The sequence below is a fragment of the Panthera tigris genome, chromosome A1 (genome assembly GCF_018350195.1).
Source record: "Panthera tigris isolate Pti1 chromosome A1, P.tigris_Pti1_mat1.1, whole genome shotgun sequence".
Classification (NCBI taxonomy): Eukaryota; Metazoa; Chordata; class Mammalia; order Carnivora; family Felidae; genus Panthera; species Panthera tigris.
In genome coordinates, this window is record NC_056660.1 from 9976629 (window position 1) to 9996176 (window position 19548).

The 19548-nt window shown below is 43.7% G+C and overlaps 1 protein-coding gene across 1 annotated transcript in view; it reads left to right on the plus strand.

Moving 5' to 3' along the window:
• TEX26 (testis expressed 26) overlaps nucleotides 1-18708 on the plus strand; it is a 31549-nt gene extending 12841 nt beyond the window's left edge. Inside the window, exons 4-7 of the mRNA XM_007074383.3 lie at nucleotides 3393-3557; nucleotides 10993-11161; nucleotides 12860-13021; nucleotides 18444-18708. Of these exons, the coding sequence (XP_007074445.2) occupies nucleotides 3393-3557; nucleotides 10993-11161; nucleotides 12860-13021; nucleotides 18444-18535 (588 nt within the window). The 3' untranslated portion in view covers nucleotides 18536-18708. The remainder of the gene's footprint in view (nucleotides 1-3392; nucleotides 3558-10992; nucleotides 11162-12859; nucleotides 13022-18443) is intronic.
• The last annotated feature ends 840 nt before the right edge of the window (nucleotides 18709-19548 follow it).

Below are 19548 nucleotides of genomic sequence, written 5' to 3' on the forward strand. Positions count from 1 at the left end.
GTGACGCATCCGGGTGTGGGCAGTCAGGCAGAACACGGGCTGGAGGTGGGTCAGGGCTTGTCTAGTGATCACAGGACCCTGCAGCCGTTTCTGTCGGCTGGCCCCTTTTGCGGTCAAGCCTTGCATGTGTATAGTGATGCCTCAGAGTGACTAGTATTACGAGGATGAACGTGTGGACCATAAAGATACCTCCGGCTGATGAAGCCCTGGGGAATCCCCAGGTTTGAGGTGCAGGTCAAAGAAAGAAGCCATAAATGGAGACCAAGGAGCAGCCCCAGAGGAAAGCCTGAAAGAGGCTTATCATAAATGCCTGGGAAAGAGATACAAGAGAGATCCATCACCGTGTAAATTATCTCTGCTATCCATGGAGTGTCCCACCGGAGGTCAAGGGTGACTGCAGTTCCCATTCAGGATATTGGAAAAAACCAGTTTACCTGGGTTTAGCAATGACTGGCAGGGCAAAGACCTCAGGCAGTGGATGGTTATATGTGCCACCTTTTATTCATTCATTTAAGCAACGAATATTTCCCGAGTGCCTCATATGTCAGGCACTCTTCCAGGTCTGGGATGTAGCAGTGAAGAAAATGAGAAAAAAACCCTGTCTTCACGGAGCTTACACTTTAGTAGGGGGAGACGGACAGCTGATGATAAATATAACACTCAGGCAAACTGTAATGCACCATAAAAGTTTAGAAAGTGATAATTCTATGGGGGAAAAAATTGGTCAGGGTAAGGCGGATCCAGAGTGGAGTGGTGGGGGAAGGGTTTGCAATGTTACGTGGGGGTAATTTAGGGAGGTGTCATTTAGATGGTGACAGGCGAATTGAGATTTGAGGGAGGTGAGAGAAAAAGTCATGCCGAAATCTCGGGTGAGAACCTCTCACCCTTTCAAAGGCAAAGCCTTGAGGCCGGAGCGTGGCTGATGTTTCAGGAATTGCAAGGCAATCCAGGCAGCTGGAGAGAAGAAGGAAGTGAGGACAGAAAACAAAGGGGAGGTGCGTTGGAAGGAGGTGAGGGGTAGGTGTGTGAGGGGGGCGTTGTAAATTGTGTAGAGTCCTATAGGCCATTGCAGAGTATAACTATTACTCTGAAATAAGGAGGAGCCACTGCTGAGTTTTGAGAAGAGGGGGTCACATGATTATGCTTTAACGGGTCGCCCTGGCCAAGAGTAGACTATAAGAGCGTAAAGGTGGAAGCCGAGATACTGGCTAAGAGGCTACTGCAATAATCCAGGAGATAAACGATGATGGCTCAGACTAGGGTGTTATGTGTGATTGGAAGAACTGGTCTGCTTCTAAATATATTTCATAGGTAAATAAGTTTCCTGATGCAAAGAATGTGGGGTGGGAAGCAAAGAGATGCGCCAAGAATGACTCCAGGGATTTAGATTGAAACAATGGCAAGGATAGAGTGGCCATTAACTGAAAGGTAGAATATTCAAGACTCAGGGGGACGCTCAGGGGTTCGGTTGTGGGAATGTGAAATTAGAAGTGTCCTAGCAAGCTTCCAACTGGAGATCGACAGAAGAAGGATGTTGGGCCGTAGGGATCTGTGTTGAGGGAGAGGGTCTAAGCCAAAGATAAATGGGAGTCATCCTATGTATTTGAAACAAATGAGACTGGATGAGATGATCAAGCTAGAAAAGACAAGAGGTTCAAGGACTGAGTCTTGGGGCATTTCACTAACAAGCGGTCAGTGGAAGAAGCAGCAAAATGGACTGAGAAGGGGCAGTCAGTTGTGAAGGAGAAAGCCCAACAGAGTGTGTTGTGCTGAAAACCAAGTGAAGAAAATGAAGGAAAAAGGACCGATCACTGTCAAGGTCAAGGAAGTCGAGGATAGACTTGGCCGTTGGCATGCATGGAATGGAGTTCATGGGTTGCCTTGACAGGAGTAGTTGTGGTTAGAAGAATGCTTGATCAGTGTGAGACAGAGGGCTCCTGGGAGAACTGGCCGAGTCCAGATCTGGGGTGGGAAATGTGCAAGATGAGTCTGGAACTACATAGAAAGAAAGAAAAAAAAAAAGACTAGAGCTATATCAAAATTAAAGAGGTGCCCACAGGCTCAAAGGTAATTTGAGCTTCAATAAGGATAACATATGCAATAGATTGAGACACCTCAAATATGCTCAAATCTGTGAGTTCTGTTAAAAAAAAAATGGGACCACTTTCAGAGGATGATAAGAAACCAATTCATTATCTTAGAAACTGATGGAAGGAAAACGATCAAGCTCCCACCCCCGCTCCCCCCCTGGTAAACTAAACGGTAGATGAGGGAAAATGTCTCTTTATAAACATATTCTAGCTTACACATGATAAAGAACTGATAGACTATCACCCCCTTTCATCCATTAATCTAGGCATTGAGCATCAACAGCTGGTAACCTCACACAAAGAGAAACAACTATATGTTGTAATCCTCCTTGTCACATACCACTTGCAGTCTTGTCAGAGGGATCTATCCTGAGAGGAGGTCAGTCTCTGCCAATTGTAGGAAATACAGGGAACAGAGGAACTTGCTAAACTACACAATGAGTATGCATTCAACAAAATCCAGAGCGTGGGAACCTCTCCACATCCAATGGCTTGGTTTCTTCAATAGATTATAAGGGAAAGAAGGGGATGGAGAGGGACCCTGAAGATTAAAAGACACGTAAAAGACAAATTCGGGGGCGGTCAATGTATGTAACTATTTTGGGGGGTTTCCTGCGAAGGGAAATTGGGAAATATCTAAGTAACTAGAGGGGAAGTAGAGTGAAGGGGGCGTTTTTAAGATAGGAGAAATGAAGGCAAGCTTGGACAGCCATGTCCCCAAAGAGAGGGAGAAATGGAAGTTGCAAGAGACAAGTGAGAATTGGGGGGGGGGGGGTCATGTGCCAGAGTAGGCTAAACACAGTGGTCTCCCATCACAGCGTAATGAGTGCAGATGTGGTGACATGCCGGGCGGTGTTTGGAGGTTCTCATCAGATGACTTCAGTTTTCTCAAGGAAATAGGAAGCAAGGTCATGAGAGTGGGTAGATGGAAAGAGGTGCTGGAGGCTTCAAGTTTCATAATCGTAAAATCTCTTTGGGGGCAAAGAGGAGAGAGCGCCTGCCCTCCCCCCTCTTACAGGCTGCTTCTGAGAACTCTGCATGGGAGGCAGGGTGTCTCTTGAAGCCTGAGACTGTCTGCTCCTTGGGCATTTAAAGCCAGGTCAAGAACTCACGTGGGTCTTCTTCTCTGGTCTCAGCTGGAGATTTCTGGTTGGAGGCACACTCTTTGGACTCTGCACACACTGCAGTGTGGTAAGTGGGTGTAGAGGACCCAGAAGAATATGTACCCACAAACACACATAACCTTCATCCCATTAGGTGAACCTATATCGATTTTCTTGAAAATTGTGTTTGTATTAATAGGATTTCTTTCTCTGGACGTTGCCTCAGGGCCAATCAACAGCATCAATAAAGAGCCACCTCCCTTGGAAAATCGCTGCTACAAAGGAAGAGGTTAGGAAGGCGATAGCAAATCAGTTTATTTCTAGTCCTAGAAGAGACTTTGTGGACACAGCAAAAGGTAAACATGTTCATTTTCTCTCTGCTCATATGTTGTGCCCTGGAGTTGCAGTGGGGAACAGCATAGATGCAGTCTCTTTCCTTAAGGAACTCACAATACAGACACAGAAAGAGGCAATTTAGCAAACAAAAGGTCACATATGAAAAGGTGTATCATACGGGAAATTCTGGGTGCCGTGGGTGCACACAGTGGGACATCTAGCCTGACGTTGGGAAGGGGAAGCCAGGAAAGGCTTTCTGGGCCTGGAAAACGAGGATGAAACAGCCCTGCAAAGATGAAGAGGTCAAGTTCAACATGCCATTTCCAATTATTGCTATTTTGAAAAATTAAAACTTTTATTAAACTAATGCATGTGTACATCTAAATCAAATAGTAACCTAATGGCTTGTTACAAAGTAATAGCAGTTCTTTGACCCTACTCCCCATTGGTGATCAATTTAATCCTTTCAGTGGTTCTTATGTGATACTCCATATTTTAAAATAATATGCATATACCTTTATCTTTGGTTCATCAATTTTAGACATTGTTGTTGACTTCCTGTTATAGTGGTTGAGGATTTGGCTCTCCTGTAACTCTTTCTCACTCCCCTTCCATCCATTCTCTCTAGAATTATATTACAAATTCTTGTTTGATTCAATTGCTAATGTTTATATTGTGATACTGATATGATATATTATGATTATGTAAACATTCATTGCTGAGCTAGGTGGTATTTTATAATTGTGTCCTTTCCTTTTTTTTTTTTTTTTTTTTTTTTTTTTTACCAGAGTTAATAATTGACTTTTTATTCATATGCTTAGTTTTCTATGGGCCTGTTACTAATTTTTGCCAAATTCTTTATCACATACGTTTCAAGACTTTTTTCCAAACACAGTTTCAAACACTCTATCACTTCTGTTTTTCCCAGAGATCTTCTGCTTGACTCCCTTCATCATTCTCTTCTAATCCAGACTGGTTGTTCTGTAGCTTTGCTGCCCCACCTTGCACTGCGACTTCCTTTCTCATCATTCTAAGAATGACTTTGGCCTCTGCCTGCATTGAATCTTGTTTCCTCTTCCTCTTTCTTATCCCTTCTCCCTAGTCTTGCTGAAGGACATCTTTCAGTACGTTCCTAAGAAAGAGTGCACGGGAGGAAGTTTTTTGAGTGCGTTCTGCCCTATTTGGAAATGTCCTTTTTAATTCCTTAAACTTGTCTGATAGTTTGGCTGGATATAAAATTTTAGGTTGATAATCATTTTCCCTCAGAAAGCATTCCTCCAAATATCTTCTAGCATCCAGGATTTCTTTGTACAAGACTGATGCCATTTTGATTCCTGACCCTCTCATATATATATTTTTTCCTGGCAGCTCTTAAGATCTTTTCTTTATTCCTGACATTCTGAATTTCACAACTGTATGCGTTAGTGAGAATCTTTTGTCATTGATTATATTGGACAATTAGGGGCCCTAGAAGCTAGAGTCATGTCCTTCAATTCTGGACATTGTTTCCTGCATGTCCCTTCCCACATTTCTCCCATCTCTTTTCTCTGTTCTCTTCTTGAACTCCTATTAGTTGGACTGATCCTCCAATTTTCTCATCTTTTCTCTCCTAGTATCTTTCTCTTTGTATTTTTGTTTTGCTAACTTGAAAATTTCTTTAGCTTTTAATCTAGCTCTTCTATTGGATTTTTATTAATTTACTAGCTTTCTTCCTCCCTTTGATTTTTTATTTGAATAGTAAAATTAATAAGTTTTATTTACTGCAATATATAGACCTCTGATTATTATGGTCTATTATGGTCTGATTATTATGATTATTTTTTAAAACAGCATTCTGTTCTTGTTTTATATATGTAGTAATTCTCTTATAAATTTTAGGATGTTTATGATACACTTAATTTTCAACATTTTCGTCTATTCCTTGCATTGTCTCTATTTTCTGAGTGTTTTAATGGTCTAATGAAAATTTGGTTTTCTGTTCATACTTACAAGAGGGCAGAGGCAGATTTACTATGATGCTAATAAAACTTCTTTTAATTCTTTGGACTCTCTTTTTAAGTGAGTGTAGGCAAAACCTTAATCTCTAAGGTTCGCAAAACCTACAAGGGAGACACACAAATCTGATTGCAAACTACATACAGAGATGGGGCTTATTAGCTGGTACTTGATTTAGGTGGTTAGGTGATAAGCTCTCTTTCTGTTGGGAAACCCCCAAATACCCATATTTATAGGTCAGTTTCTCCAAAGAGAGAAACCCTTGGCTGTTGGCCTTCTGAGAGCAGGATTGGGGAGGAAACTGGGATCTTCCTGCTTCCCATGCAACACTTACTGAGCCCTTCTTTTTCCTGTTCATCTCACTACCCCACCTTCTACTGTGCCTCATGTCCTGGAATCTCCTGAGCTTCTCTCATTCAGTTTTACACCTAATAAATTTCTGGTTAGGAAAGGATCACCAAATGACTGCATGAGGTTAAGAAGATTGTGCAGGAACTCAACCTTGCTGTATACAAGCTTTCACCCAAGCTGCTTGTTTTCAGCCTGAGCCTCAGTACCTGCCTTACCCTGTTCCTGTTACAGAAGCCTATTGGGGGTCTACAATGTGGATTAGCTCACTGATTTGTTATTCCTTTCGGCAACCACTTAGTTTTAGCTTCCTCTACTTTGCTAATTCAGTTGCCACATCTGTATTTGGTCTCCAGCTTCTAAAAATGTGGTAACCTCTAATCTACTATCATTCTGGTGAAGTTTGGGGAGGGAGGAGTCCAGTATGATATATGATAATTTTTATGAATCTAAATTGGATCATATTATTCCACTGCTTTATTTCACTGGCTTTGCATTGTATTTTGTTTTGATTTTGTTTTTGAGAGAGAGAGAGAGAGGGCACAAGTGAGTGAGGGGCAGAGAGAGAGAGAGACAGGGAGAGAGAGCAAGAGAGAAACAGGAATCACCTGAAGTGGGGCTCATGTTCAGGGGAAGTGGGCTTGTGTTCACACAAAGTGGGGCTCGTGTTCACCCAAAGCAGGGCTGGAGCTCGCGAGAAGTGGGGCATGAGTTCACTTGATGTGGGACTTGAACTCCCATCCAAGTACTAACCAGGCCCGACCCTGCTTAGCTTCCGAGATCAGACGAGATCGGGCGCGTTCAGGGTGGTAGGGACTTGAACTCATGAACCGTGAGATCATGACCTGCACTGAAGTCAGATGCTTAACCCACTGAGCCACCCAGGCTCCCTGCATTGCACTTGGAATGAAATCCAAGTTTCAGTTCCTTCTCTTTGCTCACAAGGTCCTGCAAGACTGCCATAGCCCTTGCTTACCTCCTCACTGTTCCTCCTCCCTCCATCCCCTCGTTCATCAGGCTCCAGCCACATGGGCCTTTTTAAAATTCCTATAGGATACCGTTTCCCCCTACCCCCAACCTTCAACCAGTGCACAGGCTGTCCCCTTTGCCTGCATTGTTCTTCTCCCAGCTCTTTCTGTGATTTTACTGTGTCATTCTGTAGACTCCAGAATGTCCCCTTGCCTGTGAGACCTTTCCTTACTGTTTTAGCGGAAGAAGTGTGCCACCATCTCATTTGTTGCCTTCTAGCACCTGGCATTTTGCAGTCATTTGTTTACTGATTCTTGTTTTTTGTTGTTTTTGCTTTATTCTTTCTTCCACTATTCGGCAGGTGCCCCAAAGGCCTTTATTCACTGGGAATCTAGCACGGTCGGTATAGTCTAGTCTGGGTATGGGAGGTGCTCTGTAAATATTTGTGGAATGATGGAAAAAATATACAGGAAGTACACTTTTTGAAATTAGATGAGTATAGAATCAAAAGACCTCCCTACTTCAGGTAAATATTAAGGGTGATGGGAAAAGATTTGAAATGTCAGCCTTCTTAAAAGATGTCTTCGAGCTTCTAAGCAAAGGCCTTTCTGCATGTACAAATTACCATCTCCCTATGTGTAGATAAATACCCAAGACCTGCCAAGAGTCTCTCCTAAATCTCTTAGCTCCGTCTGTTCCTCTTCCTCCCCAAAGCCACGGCCGCCCGTGTCTCCCCCTTGGATGACCTCTAATCCAGCTCTTTTTTCCAGTTTTGTCACTTCCGATCCATCACCAGGACCATCACCATAGTTTCCAGATGTGCGAATTGATGTCACCTTCCAGCTGAAAACCTTTCAGTGACTCCCCAGTGTCCTCAGGGGACACTAAGCTAAATGCCTTAAATGCGAGGCTGTACAATCTGGTCCCTACCTGCCACGCCAGCATGCTCCCTCACCAGCCCCCACACTCTCCCCGAGACCATCTGCCTTCCTTCCTCCAGACCCACCGCGCCCCAGGCGGCCTTGTGCCTTGAGCACACACTGCCCCCCTCCCGTGGGCCACCAGCCGCTCCCTTTTTGCAGCCTATGTCTGTCCATAAATGAAGTCCAAAGACAGGCTTCGTGTCTCTCCTGGGAGTCTTCTCTGATCCCCCACGTTTGGATTGCTGGCCTTCCCATATGTTTTTATAGATCTTATTCTTATCTTTTCCACATTATTTATCACCCAATATTGTCATTCTCTCTTTTTTGTTCTGTTTCTCTGGTATTTGAAGCTTCTAAAGCACAGGGGCCATGTCTTATCTTTGTATCTTCATCATTGTATTAAGGCCAATGAGTGAGAAGCAGGAAAAGGTGCTTGTTTACACATTGAGGCCTGGGGAACTTGGCTTCGATGAATTAGAACAGCAGACAGAGACAGCAGAACTGGTTCTTGCTTGGCTGTAGATGATGCGCATGGTCCCAGTGGTTTTGAACAGTCCTTGCTGTAGATGCACGTTTGACTGGGACTTTCTGCAAGTGCCATGCTAATCTTAAATGGGCCAGTTTCTCTCCTTGGGCTATAGGTACACTAGTGCGGCGTCAACTGTTCTCAAGTGAAAAAGAAAGAGTGGGAGCTGAGCTCCTGAGGAGCAGGGATGGCTCCCCGCGAGGAGTCCAGGGCTTGGAGGTGTGGTTACCATTGGGTCACGTTAGCTCTGAGTCATGGTTATCCCGTCAGGGCAAACTTCAGTTCCGCTACGGGGACTTCAGGCATAAGTTGGGTCCCTTGGGATCAAGAACTTCTCTTCTTTTTTTTTTTTTTTTTTTAACGTTTATTTTATTTTTGAGACAGAGAGAGACAGAGCATGAACGGGGAGGGGCAGAGAGAGAGGGAGACACAGAATCGGAAACAGGCTCTGGGCTCCGAGCCATCAGCCCAGAGCCCGACGCGGGGCTTGAACTCACGGACCGTGAGATCGCGACCTGAGCTGAAGTCGGACGCTTAACCGACTGAGCCACCCAGGCGCCCCAAGAACTTCTCTTCTTGATGATACTGAAGGAACTCATTAACGTGAAATTTTGTAAAGACAATAAAAGCGTGCGTTGAGAAGAACGAGGTCGATTACTGTGATAATGGCTAAGGATCAATGAAGAGTAAGACTTAATCTTTATCTTCAAAGGAACGCAGACTAAGTCTAGGCTCTAACTGTCTTTTCTGGGTCTTCACGTCCAATTGCTCCACTACGCTGCTTGATCCTGGTCTACACGGACCAGCCCCTCAAAACCCTTCACAACCTGGTTTCTAACTTACCTCTCCTGATTCACCCTTAGCTACTCCCTGCCCTGCATACCTCACACTCTTGCCAGCGAGATCATACTTAATGAACACAGTGCATAACTTTTGCTGCCCTGTTGACCCATCACCGAAGCACATCCTTCACTGTGTCAGCCATTTAACTCTTGTCTTCCTTCCCTTCCCCTAACAGAGCTCATTATGCCCTCTCTGGGCTTCTATAGCACCCGTTGAAGGTTCTGAGTCAGTGATTCTTAAGCCTAGGGGAAGCTTGTTTACAATGTAAGTGCCTGGGGCCCCACTTCTAGAGATTCTCCATGTCTGGGATGAGGTTCAGCAACTGTGTTTTGGAAGAAGCTTCCTAGGTAAGTGTGATGTATTATCTCCATGTGAGAACCATGGTTCCAAGGGTTACGGTTACAAGATGTCACATTCCGTATCTGTTTGCCGTGTGTACATCTTTCTAATCACGCTAGTTTGAGGTCGTGCAAGGTAGAAAGATGACTAAGTTATTTTTAGCTTTGGCACAGAGCACTTCAAGGACTTCACTAAGAATTTATTTTCCTCCTATAAAGCTACTAGTGATATACAAAAACCAAGGTATAGATGGTGCTTACTAGGAACCATACCAGATGGTTTCCCAAAACATCTTCAGGGATATCCTGTTTTTAAGCCCTAGAGTTGCATCTTCTCTATAACTTTGTCTTCTCCTTGGACAGGTTATGAGGTCATTATGAGGGCCATTGAGTACCCACATCCTCTCTTCCTGACTCATCTAAATGAAGAGGCAGCACGTAGTGAAGCTTTCTCTCACTGTGCTGGTCTAGACGTAAATCATTTCTAAACAGATCATTAAAATGCTCTTGGGTGCCAGTAGATGCCATCACATATTGTTGGATGTACCTTTGAATTAAATATCCATAAAAACTATGGAAAAATGAATTCAGCACAAGACTCGAGTTTAGTTTCAATAGATCGTGGCACCATTCGGATATTGCTCAAGATGGCCATGTTAACATTCTTGTCCTGAATAAAATTGGTGTTGTGTGACGTGCCTCTGAACCACCTTGGTAGCCAGAATTAGGGATGGACTCCCTCTAAGTGAGGTAGCTTGTGCCTCCTCTGTGATCTGGTAGCGCTTGTGGAAGCTGGCGTTTAGTCAGTGCCTCGTAGGTATTTACTGATTATTTATCATCACGTCATCGATATTTGATGAATATTCGTTAGCAGAGTTATTACAACGAAACAATGGCGCCGTTGTCCGCCAGTGACAACGATGTTACCTAACCCTCCATCAGAAAGGGATGAGCTTCAGGTGGTTCTTTCCCAGGTGATGGGGATGGTATGCACTTCTAGAGTTGCCAGATTTAACAAATGAAAATACAGGATGCCCTGTTACGTTAGAATAACAGTATTGAGTAGATAAGCGAGTATTTTACAAAAATTCTTCGTTATTTATCTGAAATTCAAAGTTAACTGACATCTTATGTCTTACATGTCAACCGTAGCCTTACCTGAGATCTCTCTCTCCACTACCCACCTGCCCCAGGGACGAGGCATCCCTACTGGAATGAGGGATGCCTTCTGTGTCCATTGAGCAGAACGGAAGAGTGTTCCAAACTGACATACAATATATTCACTAAAACCCACTTCTAATCATTGGAGCATATACTTCCCATGCCTGATAAAGCAGAAAATTATTTCTTGGTTGAAATATCCATAAAAACGACATTGATTGTACCTCTAAATACGAGAAGAGTGGGCTTAGTGTGATAAAATTGGAAGCTACTGCCGGAAGTAAAAAGGGAATGAAAATATGATGCTATTTTAAGTAGCTTACAAGGGGTTACTGCCTTGTGTCTGTCTGTGTCAGACAGAATGTGACAAGTTCTCAGATGTCGCTGGGACAGAAAAAGTTACTTCCTCGACCTGCGGACACTGAGTTTCGACGGAATTACCAAGTTCCAGCTAAAATTCCTGAGCTTCAGGACTTTAGCTTCAGATATGGATGCCACTCAAGCCTCCCAGTTGCTTCTCAGGGTCTAGGTAAGTACACCTTTAGCTTTTAAAGCAACTTTATAGATTCTGTCCTTGTTCCAAGATTCTTCAGCACATTGGGCCCTGGCAGGTAATCTTGGTGACAGTCACAAAGAATGCCAGTGATCCCTGTAAGCCTCCAAGGGATCAAAACTAGGCCTAGCTTCAAACCCAGGGAATGAGTAAGTCCTGGGAAAGAACTGATTCCTTTTGCTGTGAAATGAGTGCACGCTCTGCCTGGGGGCAGCGGTGGGGATTGAGGGACACTTCCTCCTTGTAAAACAAAAGGAAGAATTTAGTTACTATAAAATGACTAAAAAAAGAGACTGAGAGGGACTGAACTTAGATTTGTCAATCATCCACTGGAAGCTTGACCGTATGGTATGTCCATCAAGTATCTTCAGATTCAGCAACCATTCCATTCACGTATTCTTTTACGACCCTGATTCCTACTGTTTTCAACAGAAAAGCTCTTAAAAGTTCCATGATCAAGCCACCTCCAAGCTACTGGTTAAGAGGATAATTTGCTGTCATTCTGAGACGGTGATATATTCCTGGTGTGGAGGTGGGACCGAGTAGTACTCTAGACAAAAATCACAGGATAGAAGCTTAGCCTCTCGGGATTAGAAGACAGCGTAGAAGTTACCTCATCTGGATCTCACACCCTGTGGGAATCCCCTCTACCCCGTCCTTGCCAAGGGCTGATGTTTTTACTCTTTGGAGGATACCCCCCACCCCCAAGGCAACTCTTTCATTCTCAGATACTCCAACTCTTGGAAAGTTCTCAATGGCTGGAACCTTCCTTGCTACACTTTGGCTTTGGTTCTACGTCTTCCTACAGAGGTTAACTAGTGTGAGTTATTCTATGAAAACCTTCCTTTATACCTTCCACGCTCTCTACTGAAAGCATTTCCAGACCCTCCAAATGCTCTTCTTAGGATGTAGCATGACAGTGCCCTCTTCCTCCCCCTGCTTCCTTCCCCTGGCCAGTGGTCCCTGTAAAGGGACAAGCTGGAACTGAAAGCAGTATTTAAGGTGTCCTTAAGGTTCAAAGATTGGGCATGCTGTAGAAGTTAGGTTCTCACCTCATGTTTTCATTGCTTTTTTTTTTTTTCTGTGATAATTCCATGACCATCGGAACCCACATTAAATGAGCAAATATTCAGAATCAAACGTAAGTGATTTTGGTTTTGCTTGCACCTGATGCCTTTATTAGTCTGAACGTGCAATGAGTGCCAGCTGGAGATGTCATCACCGCTCACCTGAACACACCTGGGTCCCTGAGGGACTCCTCTTAGTGTGTCAGCCCGTGTCTGCACAGGGGATGGCACAAAAGGGAAAGAAGCTTCCGTGAAGGCAGTGGTTTACTAAGGAGGTAGTGGATGCTACCATCCCAACACGCTGAGCAGCAGAAGAGTCGATTTCAGGGAGCATTTTTCTGAAAACGGAGGTCAAACTTGAGTCTCCGGCCATCAGCCCCAGTCACCACCACTGCCGACAGCAACGGTCCTGAGTCGGAGCAGCTCTGCTCAGCCCGAGTCCCGGGAGGAGTCACTCATGTATAGCGCCTCCCTTTCCAGCACCTTAAGGGTGATGATTAAGCTCCAAGTGGGTTCAGGGCTGTTGGGGGCTTGCTAGACAAATAAGGGCAGGAATTCTTTCCTCAGTGACAGCCTCCGTGTCTTTCCCTCCCGTATGTCCCTCTAGTCCCTTCCGTGCTGTACAGCCACATGAGGAATCAAGAACGCACAAAGAAGCAGACTACGTACCAAAGCGATTATGGGAAAACCTACCTGGATTTCTTAGTGATTTTAAACTCATTTACTCCCTCTCAAATCACAGAGTACCTTCAGAGTCTTTCCTACAAAGGTAAGAGGAGGTCTTGAGTTACTGTTTAATGGATTTACAGATCATAATACACTGCTTTATGCAAATAGAAACTGTTGCAACTTTCAGCCACTGGAGTTAAATGTTCACGAAAAGATAGGTATTGCCTCATAGAAATCCCATAGTTTTGGGTAAGCCTCAGCCCACTGAAAATAACGTTTTCTTTTTCTTTTTTGTTTTTTTGTTTTTTTTTTTATAAAGTTTATTTATTTTTGAGACAGAGAGAGACAGAGCATGAACGGGGGAGGGTCAGAGAGAGGGAGACACAGAATCCGAAACAGGCTCCAGGCTCTGAGCTGTCAGCACAGAGCCCGACGCGGGGCTCGAACTCACGGACTGTGAGATCATGACCTGAGCCAAGTCGGATGCTTAACCGACTGAGCCACCCAGGCGCCCCTCTTTTTTGTTTTTAACTTTTTAGTGTTTATTTTTATTTTTGAGAGAGGGAGAGAGACAGAGTGTGAGCGGGGGACAGGGCAGAGAGAGAGGGAGATGCAGAATCTGAAGCAGGCTCCAGACTGAGCTGTCAGCAAGGAGCCCGATATGGGCCTCGAACCGTGAGATATTGACCTGAGCTGAAGTCGGATGCTTAATCGACTGAGCCACCCAGGTGCCCCGGAAAAAAAGCTTTCTTAAAAGAGGCCCCAGTGACTGTAGCCCCACTTATTACAAAAGAAACACCTAGCTTTTCACTCATTCCTGATCTCGCTCATTTCACTCATTCAGCCCGTGGTTGAATTGCTCCCATACGACTTCTGTTTTTATTACAGTTAAGTGATTTCTTCTGTGGGTGTTTATACTGTCTCACGATTTCGTTTTATCTTATGTGATCTTTATTTCCTGTTTGGTGGTACTTTTTGTGACAGCCTTTTAGAGTACATGAGAATCTCTGTGTATAATGCCCTCAAAAAGAGCGAAGGCCGTGCTCAGGACAGTGTTAGTTCATTCTGCATGACAAAGACTTATCCCAGCTCAGGGCCTGGGGACTGGAATCTCCTCGAGAGCATCTCAGGGGCCGCTGGTCATTCTGTGCCTGTGTAAAATGTCAACTCAGAGCAGTTGGAGAGAAGGAAACTCAACTCCTTCAACAGCTGTGCTCGACACCCACTGCTAGTGACTGCCCTGTCACTTCTCATCTTTGAGCACATGCCCCAGTGCAGACATTTATTTTTATGAAGTATATTCATACGCCACTAGACTAACGTATTAGGCAAGTTATAAAACACACTAAATGCTAAAGGAAGAAATGCTTCGGGCTGTGTGGGGGTCACTGCCTTGTTTTGTGCCCTGTGCTCGAGCGTAAGCTTAGGTCTTCCGCCAGCTCCTCAGTAATCCTCCTACTGCTCCCTGTCGCCTACCTGCCTTGGTCCCCAATCTCTGTCCTTTGCCTGTCCCCAGCTACGATCGGAAGAGCTTGATCTTCTGAAATCTTCTCTGAAACCCTTTTATCCTGAGATCTCCTACCCCACACAAAACTGAAACCCTACTGTGGGCAAGACAGAAAAGGGAGTGTGTGTGTGTGTGTGTGTGTGTGTAGGGGGGAAAAGAGGATACTTCCCATGATTGCAGACTGAGGGCTGATGGCCCAAAGGCCCTTAAAAGAGCTTAAATGTTGGGTTTTAAGAGGTACAAGAAGCAGGTGTTTTGCCTCACTCTAAGGCAGAAGCAGAAGTCTGTATTTTCCATCGGGAGCCTCATTCCTCTCAGCAGGTGCCTCTCGGCCCGTTTGGCACGTCAAAAGGAAACCAAGAGGCTCTTTGAGGTCGGCTGGTCAGATCTTCCAGGGAGTCATCCCATCAAGCTCAAGCCTGCTTTCTGTTCCTTTTCCCAGCGTGGTTCACCTATATAAAACTGTAGTCAGCGTCCTGTAAGGTGCTCTTTTCACCTTGGAGCCACATCTGTTTGACCCTATAGAATGCTCCCAAAGCAGGTGCTCCCATCTGCCCAGGGACTTGAAATACAGATGCAGCTGTCGCTTCTCTGCCTGCGTGGAAAAACCGTGGTGGCCGCTGGCACTTCTGTCCTTGGTTGTCTGTGTGTGTGATTTGTAATTGAGCCTTAGTGGCGCCCCCCAGGGGTGAACTGAGGACTCTTTAGATGCTTTGCAGCCTCTGCTCCACTCAGATGTACCTTCTCCAGGATTCCTAGCATAAGCTGATTCCGTTGGACTTCTCCAGTTGGGCTTTTCTCTCCAGACAAGTGAGACATGGCCTATTACTTAACAAAGTAGCTTTGGGGCCAAGCTAGGCTTCGGTAGCTTTTCAGATCTCCTCTGTTCCTGGTGCCCTCAGGATGGGTGCTGGGGCAGGTACAAGATGCTTGTGCCCCAGAGCCTTGCCATTTTGCACTGACTTGGTGGCTTGTAGGATCTGCTTGCTATGGGGTCTTGGTTTCTCTTCCCTAGTTTTGCTTTAGAATGACCTACCCATCAGCCAGCTATGCTACAGGCTGACAAGCAAGTAGGAGGTTCCCTTTGAATTCTTATGCCCAAAACCTGCTGTCATTTTCTAGTATCTGGGACGACGCTTATGCTTTTTGGATGGCGAGTGTCTCAGCAGAGCTCATTTGTGGTAGGGCTGAGCCAGTATGCAAGAGAATAACAATCTTGGCAGATATATTAGGCTGAATGAATGATTACCACCTCAGCTTAAAGTATTTTACTGGATTATCCCTCTTAGACAGTCTCAGAGCCCAGAGCAGGTACATTTTGAAAGAGAGAGGGGAAGGGGAGGGATGAAGGATATGGCCCAGGGCAGGGGCTAGGGAGGTGGTGGGGGGAGATAGGATAGAGAAGACTCCAGGAAGACACAAAATGAAGCTGGGGAAGAAGAAAGGGGGAGCAGCTGAAGGTAAATCTTTTGTTTCCAACAATTCTGAGGATCGCTACTTGGTATTGAGTTTCTCTATGAGAACTTGAGGGGTTTGAACTAGATGTCTTTAGTGGCCATTCTGTTTTCAAAATTGTTTTAATCTCTGAGTGATTCAGACCACCAACAGCTCTGACTCTTGGGGCCTCTGTTATCTATTGATAAGGACTGTCATCTCCCCAGGTAGTCCCCCCTCGAACGACAAAATTACCTGAAATCTGGCTTCAGATGCTTTCAACTATTACTCCCTCTCTATCTCTTCCAATCAACACTCCCAGGAATATTCCTTCCTAGGGTGTGGATTCAATGTTGTGGCGAATATATTCACGGACTCGAAAAACTTCACCGATTGAATACCTATAATGCCTACTTGATAAATACCAAGATAAATAAAAAACAAATCCTTCTTTTTTCAAGGAACTCATCGTCAGGTGTGGGAGACAGGCACACAGTGGTAATGTCATGAGCTGTGTAATCGAAGTAGTCTTTGGGTCTGTTCCAACCCTGTGGATTGACATTGCCTGAGGGAAGGCTGCTTCTGGGAGGGCGGCTTCCTTTGAAGGTTAAGGATGAATCACCCTGACAAGAACCAGGGCCTTTCAGAGGGAGCAGAGGGAGGAGCATAAATGAAATCACGGAGACACGAGTCTGAATCTGTACGTAATAAATACAGTAGCATCTGGATTACAACTAGTAGCCTGTCTGACATTAATTTATTTAAATTGATATTAAATTGGACACAATCTCATCTTTTTTTATTAATTCACGCCAAATTTGATTCACCCTCTCTGTTTACCTTTGGTATAAGAATGATTTTTGGTTCATTTGCTTGCTTATTTAAAATGACCTCTTTGCTGTAAGGTTTAAAATGGAGCCATTTGGGGCTTGCAATGACAAGGACTCAAACTAGCAAATGTTGAGAGTAGGGAGCAAAAAGTTGCTGGTGGGCATATCGAATAGTAGGATCACTGTAACACTTGTAACAGATCTGGCAGTTTCCCACAAAGTTAAACCAAATCTACTCCATGACCCAGAAATTCTACTTCGGGGTATTCACCCAAGAGACAAGAAAACACATGCCCGTGGAAGGACTTGTGCAAAAATGTTCACGGCCATTTTATTCTTAATAGTCCCACACCGGCTACAACCCAAATTACCACCAATAGCAGAAGGTAAACAGACTGGTATGGTCACAAGATACTACCAGATCTCAAAAAGCCCCAGTGATTGGTGTATTCAACGACAAGAACTTCCAAAACATTATGCCGAGTGAGAGGAGCCAGACACAAAATCATACGTTTTGTATGTGGGCCTTTATTCAAAGGGCTACAACAGGCAACATTTATCTGTGATGAAAGAAATCGGAAGAGTGAGTGTCTTGAGGGAGGAGGTGTTGACGGGGAAGGAGCCTGACAAGCCTTTCTGGAGTGGTGGCAGCGATCTCTATTATATGGGTATGGGTTACATACACCCAGGTGTCAACCCATCGAACTGCACGCGAAGGATCAGCGCGTTTCACTTCATGAAAAATATGCCAAAATTCAAAAAACGCTGAGGTCAGAAAAGATATGGAGCAGGGTGGGGATGGCTTACAATTAAATGTTAGGTCATAAAAGCAAAGAACCACAGAGAATTGGAGAGTAAACCTGGTGCACACACGTGCACTCCTGATCTTTAGACCTGGGCTGACATTTGTAACATGGGCATTGAACTTGATGACATGGTACCACTTGCATTTTTCCTTTCTTTTGGTCTTTGCTACATAGATGACAATTGCTGGGAGTAAGAAAAATTTTACAGCTCCTCTCTGATGTATATAATACACACACACGCGCGCGCGCACGTATATGTAATGACGATTAGGGAACCATGGATGTTCTGACTCAGACAAGGCTCCTTTACTTTCCAGATGAGGAAATGGAGGCCAGAAGGTTGAAGGGCCCTCTCATGGTCAGTTATTACTCAAAGATAGCAAAGCGTACCAAGGTTTGTTGGCAGAAGAAATAGCCCTGGCTTCAAGAAGCTCTAGAACAGTAGCCTCTATGGTTTTATGTCATCACGGTTTATTACTGTGTTCTCAGTAGTAAAGGACAAGGCTATCCTATTTATTGTCTTTTATGGACCAGGCCCTGCCCAGGTGCTTCTCACATAGCATTCCTAACCCAGTCCAGCAAAGGTGCAAGGTAAGCGCTATTATATATATTCAAAGACAAGGAAGTGAAGAGATGGAGAGGCCATGTGACTTGCCAAAGCTCGCGAGCACGGAAACAAAACTTAAGTCAGTTTCATTCCAAACTCCATGCCCTTTCCAGGAAGACTTGCTGATCCTTTGAATATGAAGTGTACTCTTTTTAATCCATACTTATACAATTGTGCCTTTCTAGGTATTAGACATATGCCCTTTGATATTTTGGTCCCATCAAATTTGTATATAGAGCGCTATTTTCAGATATTTTTCCTCCTTCCTAGAATTTCTCTCTTTAGTGCTTAAGTAGTTAAATGGAAGATTTCATCCTGTTTTTCTTCATAATTTTCAGACAGACAAATTCTTGATCGCTTTATTCGCTCTCACTGTGGCGTTGACATGGGACAGGAAAATAACGGAAACGGTTCAAATGAAGAAAATTGAAAATCAATGAAAGCACCGGGTCAGAGGGCCTACTGCGTCATTTTTTCAATAATGAAAAAATAATAAGATCCAAATTGTTCTAAATAATTTATTCGTGATGCTGTGTAATTTTGTTTTTTTTCGTTTTTAAACAATAAAATCATTTAAGGTCATAAATCCTTCCCACCACCATAGCTTTAAGTGTATCTAATAGATTTTGCTGTAATGTTTTGTCCTATTATCTTTTGGATACTTAATTTGTGGTTTCAGTTTTGATATCCTCTTAGACCCAGAAATTATGCCAAAGAGGTTTCTTAATTTTCCAATAATTAGAGGATTTTAAAAAAACGTGTAATTGTTGATTGCCTGTTTGAAAGTTAAAAATATATATATTTGCTTTGAAAAATACACCAAAGTTTTCTTTCGTTGTGCATATGATTAATTTGTAAATTACATGAATATAAGAGGAGAAAAAAATGTGTAGGTTATTGTGTTTCTCACGTCGTGTCTACCTTTGCTTGTATACTTGAACTGTCAAATTCTGAAAGAATAATATTAAAAACAGCCCACAGTAAAAATGTTTTCATTAATGTCTCCTTGGATTTCATATATTTATATTTATATATGTAAATATATAATATATAGCTGCTATGTTGTTTGTCAATGTTCATGACTCATAGAGCTTTTTCAGTGATTAGTTTCCTACTCATTACATGCTCTTCCTCTTTGACCTCATTAATAATTTTGGCCATGAATTACCTTGAAGCTGATATTAGTGTTGCCATCCATGTTGGGCTTGCTTTTCTTTGCCTTTTCTTGGTATATCTTTGCCTTCCCTTAATTTCCAATCTTTCCTTGTAGCATTGCTTCAATATGCTTCCAGAAATACCTTATGCCTGGATTTTATATCATAACTAATGAGAGTCTTTATCTTTTGCCAGGAGAATTTAGTCAGTAATTATGATGTTTGACATACTTGCTTTTATGATTGCCATATTAGTTTTTGTTATTCTTTATTGTTCTTTTTAGATTTA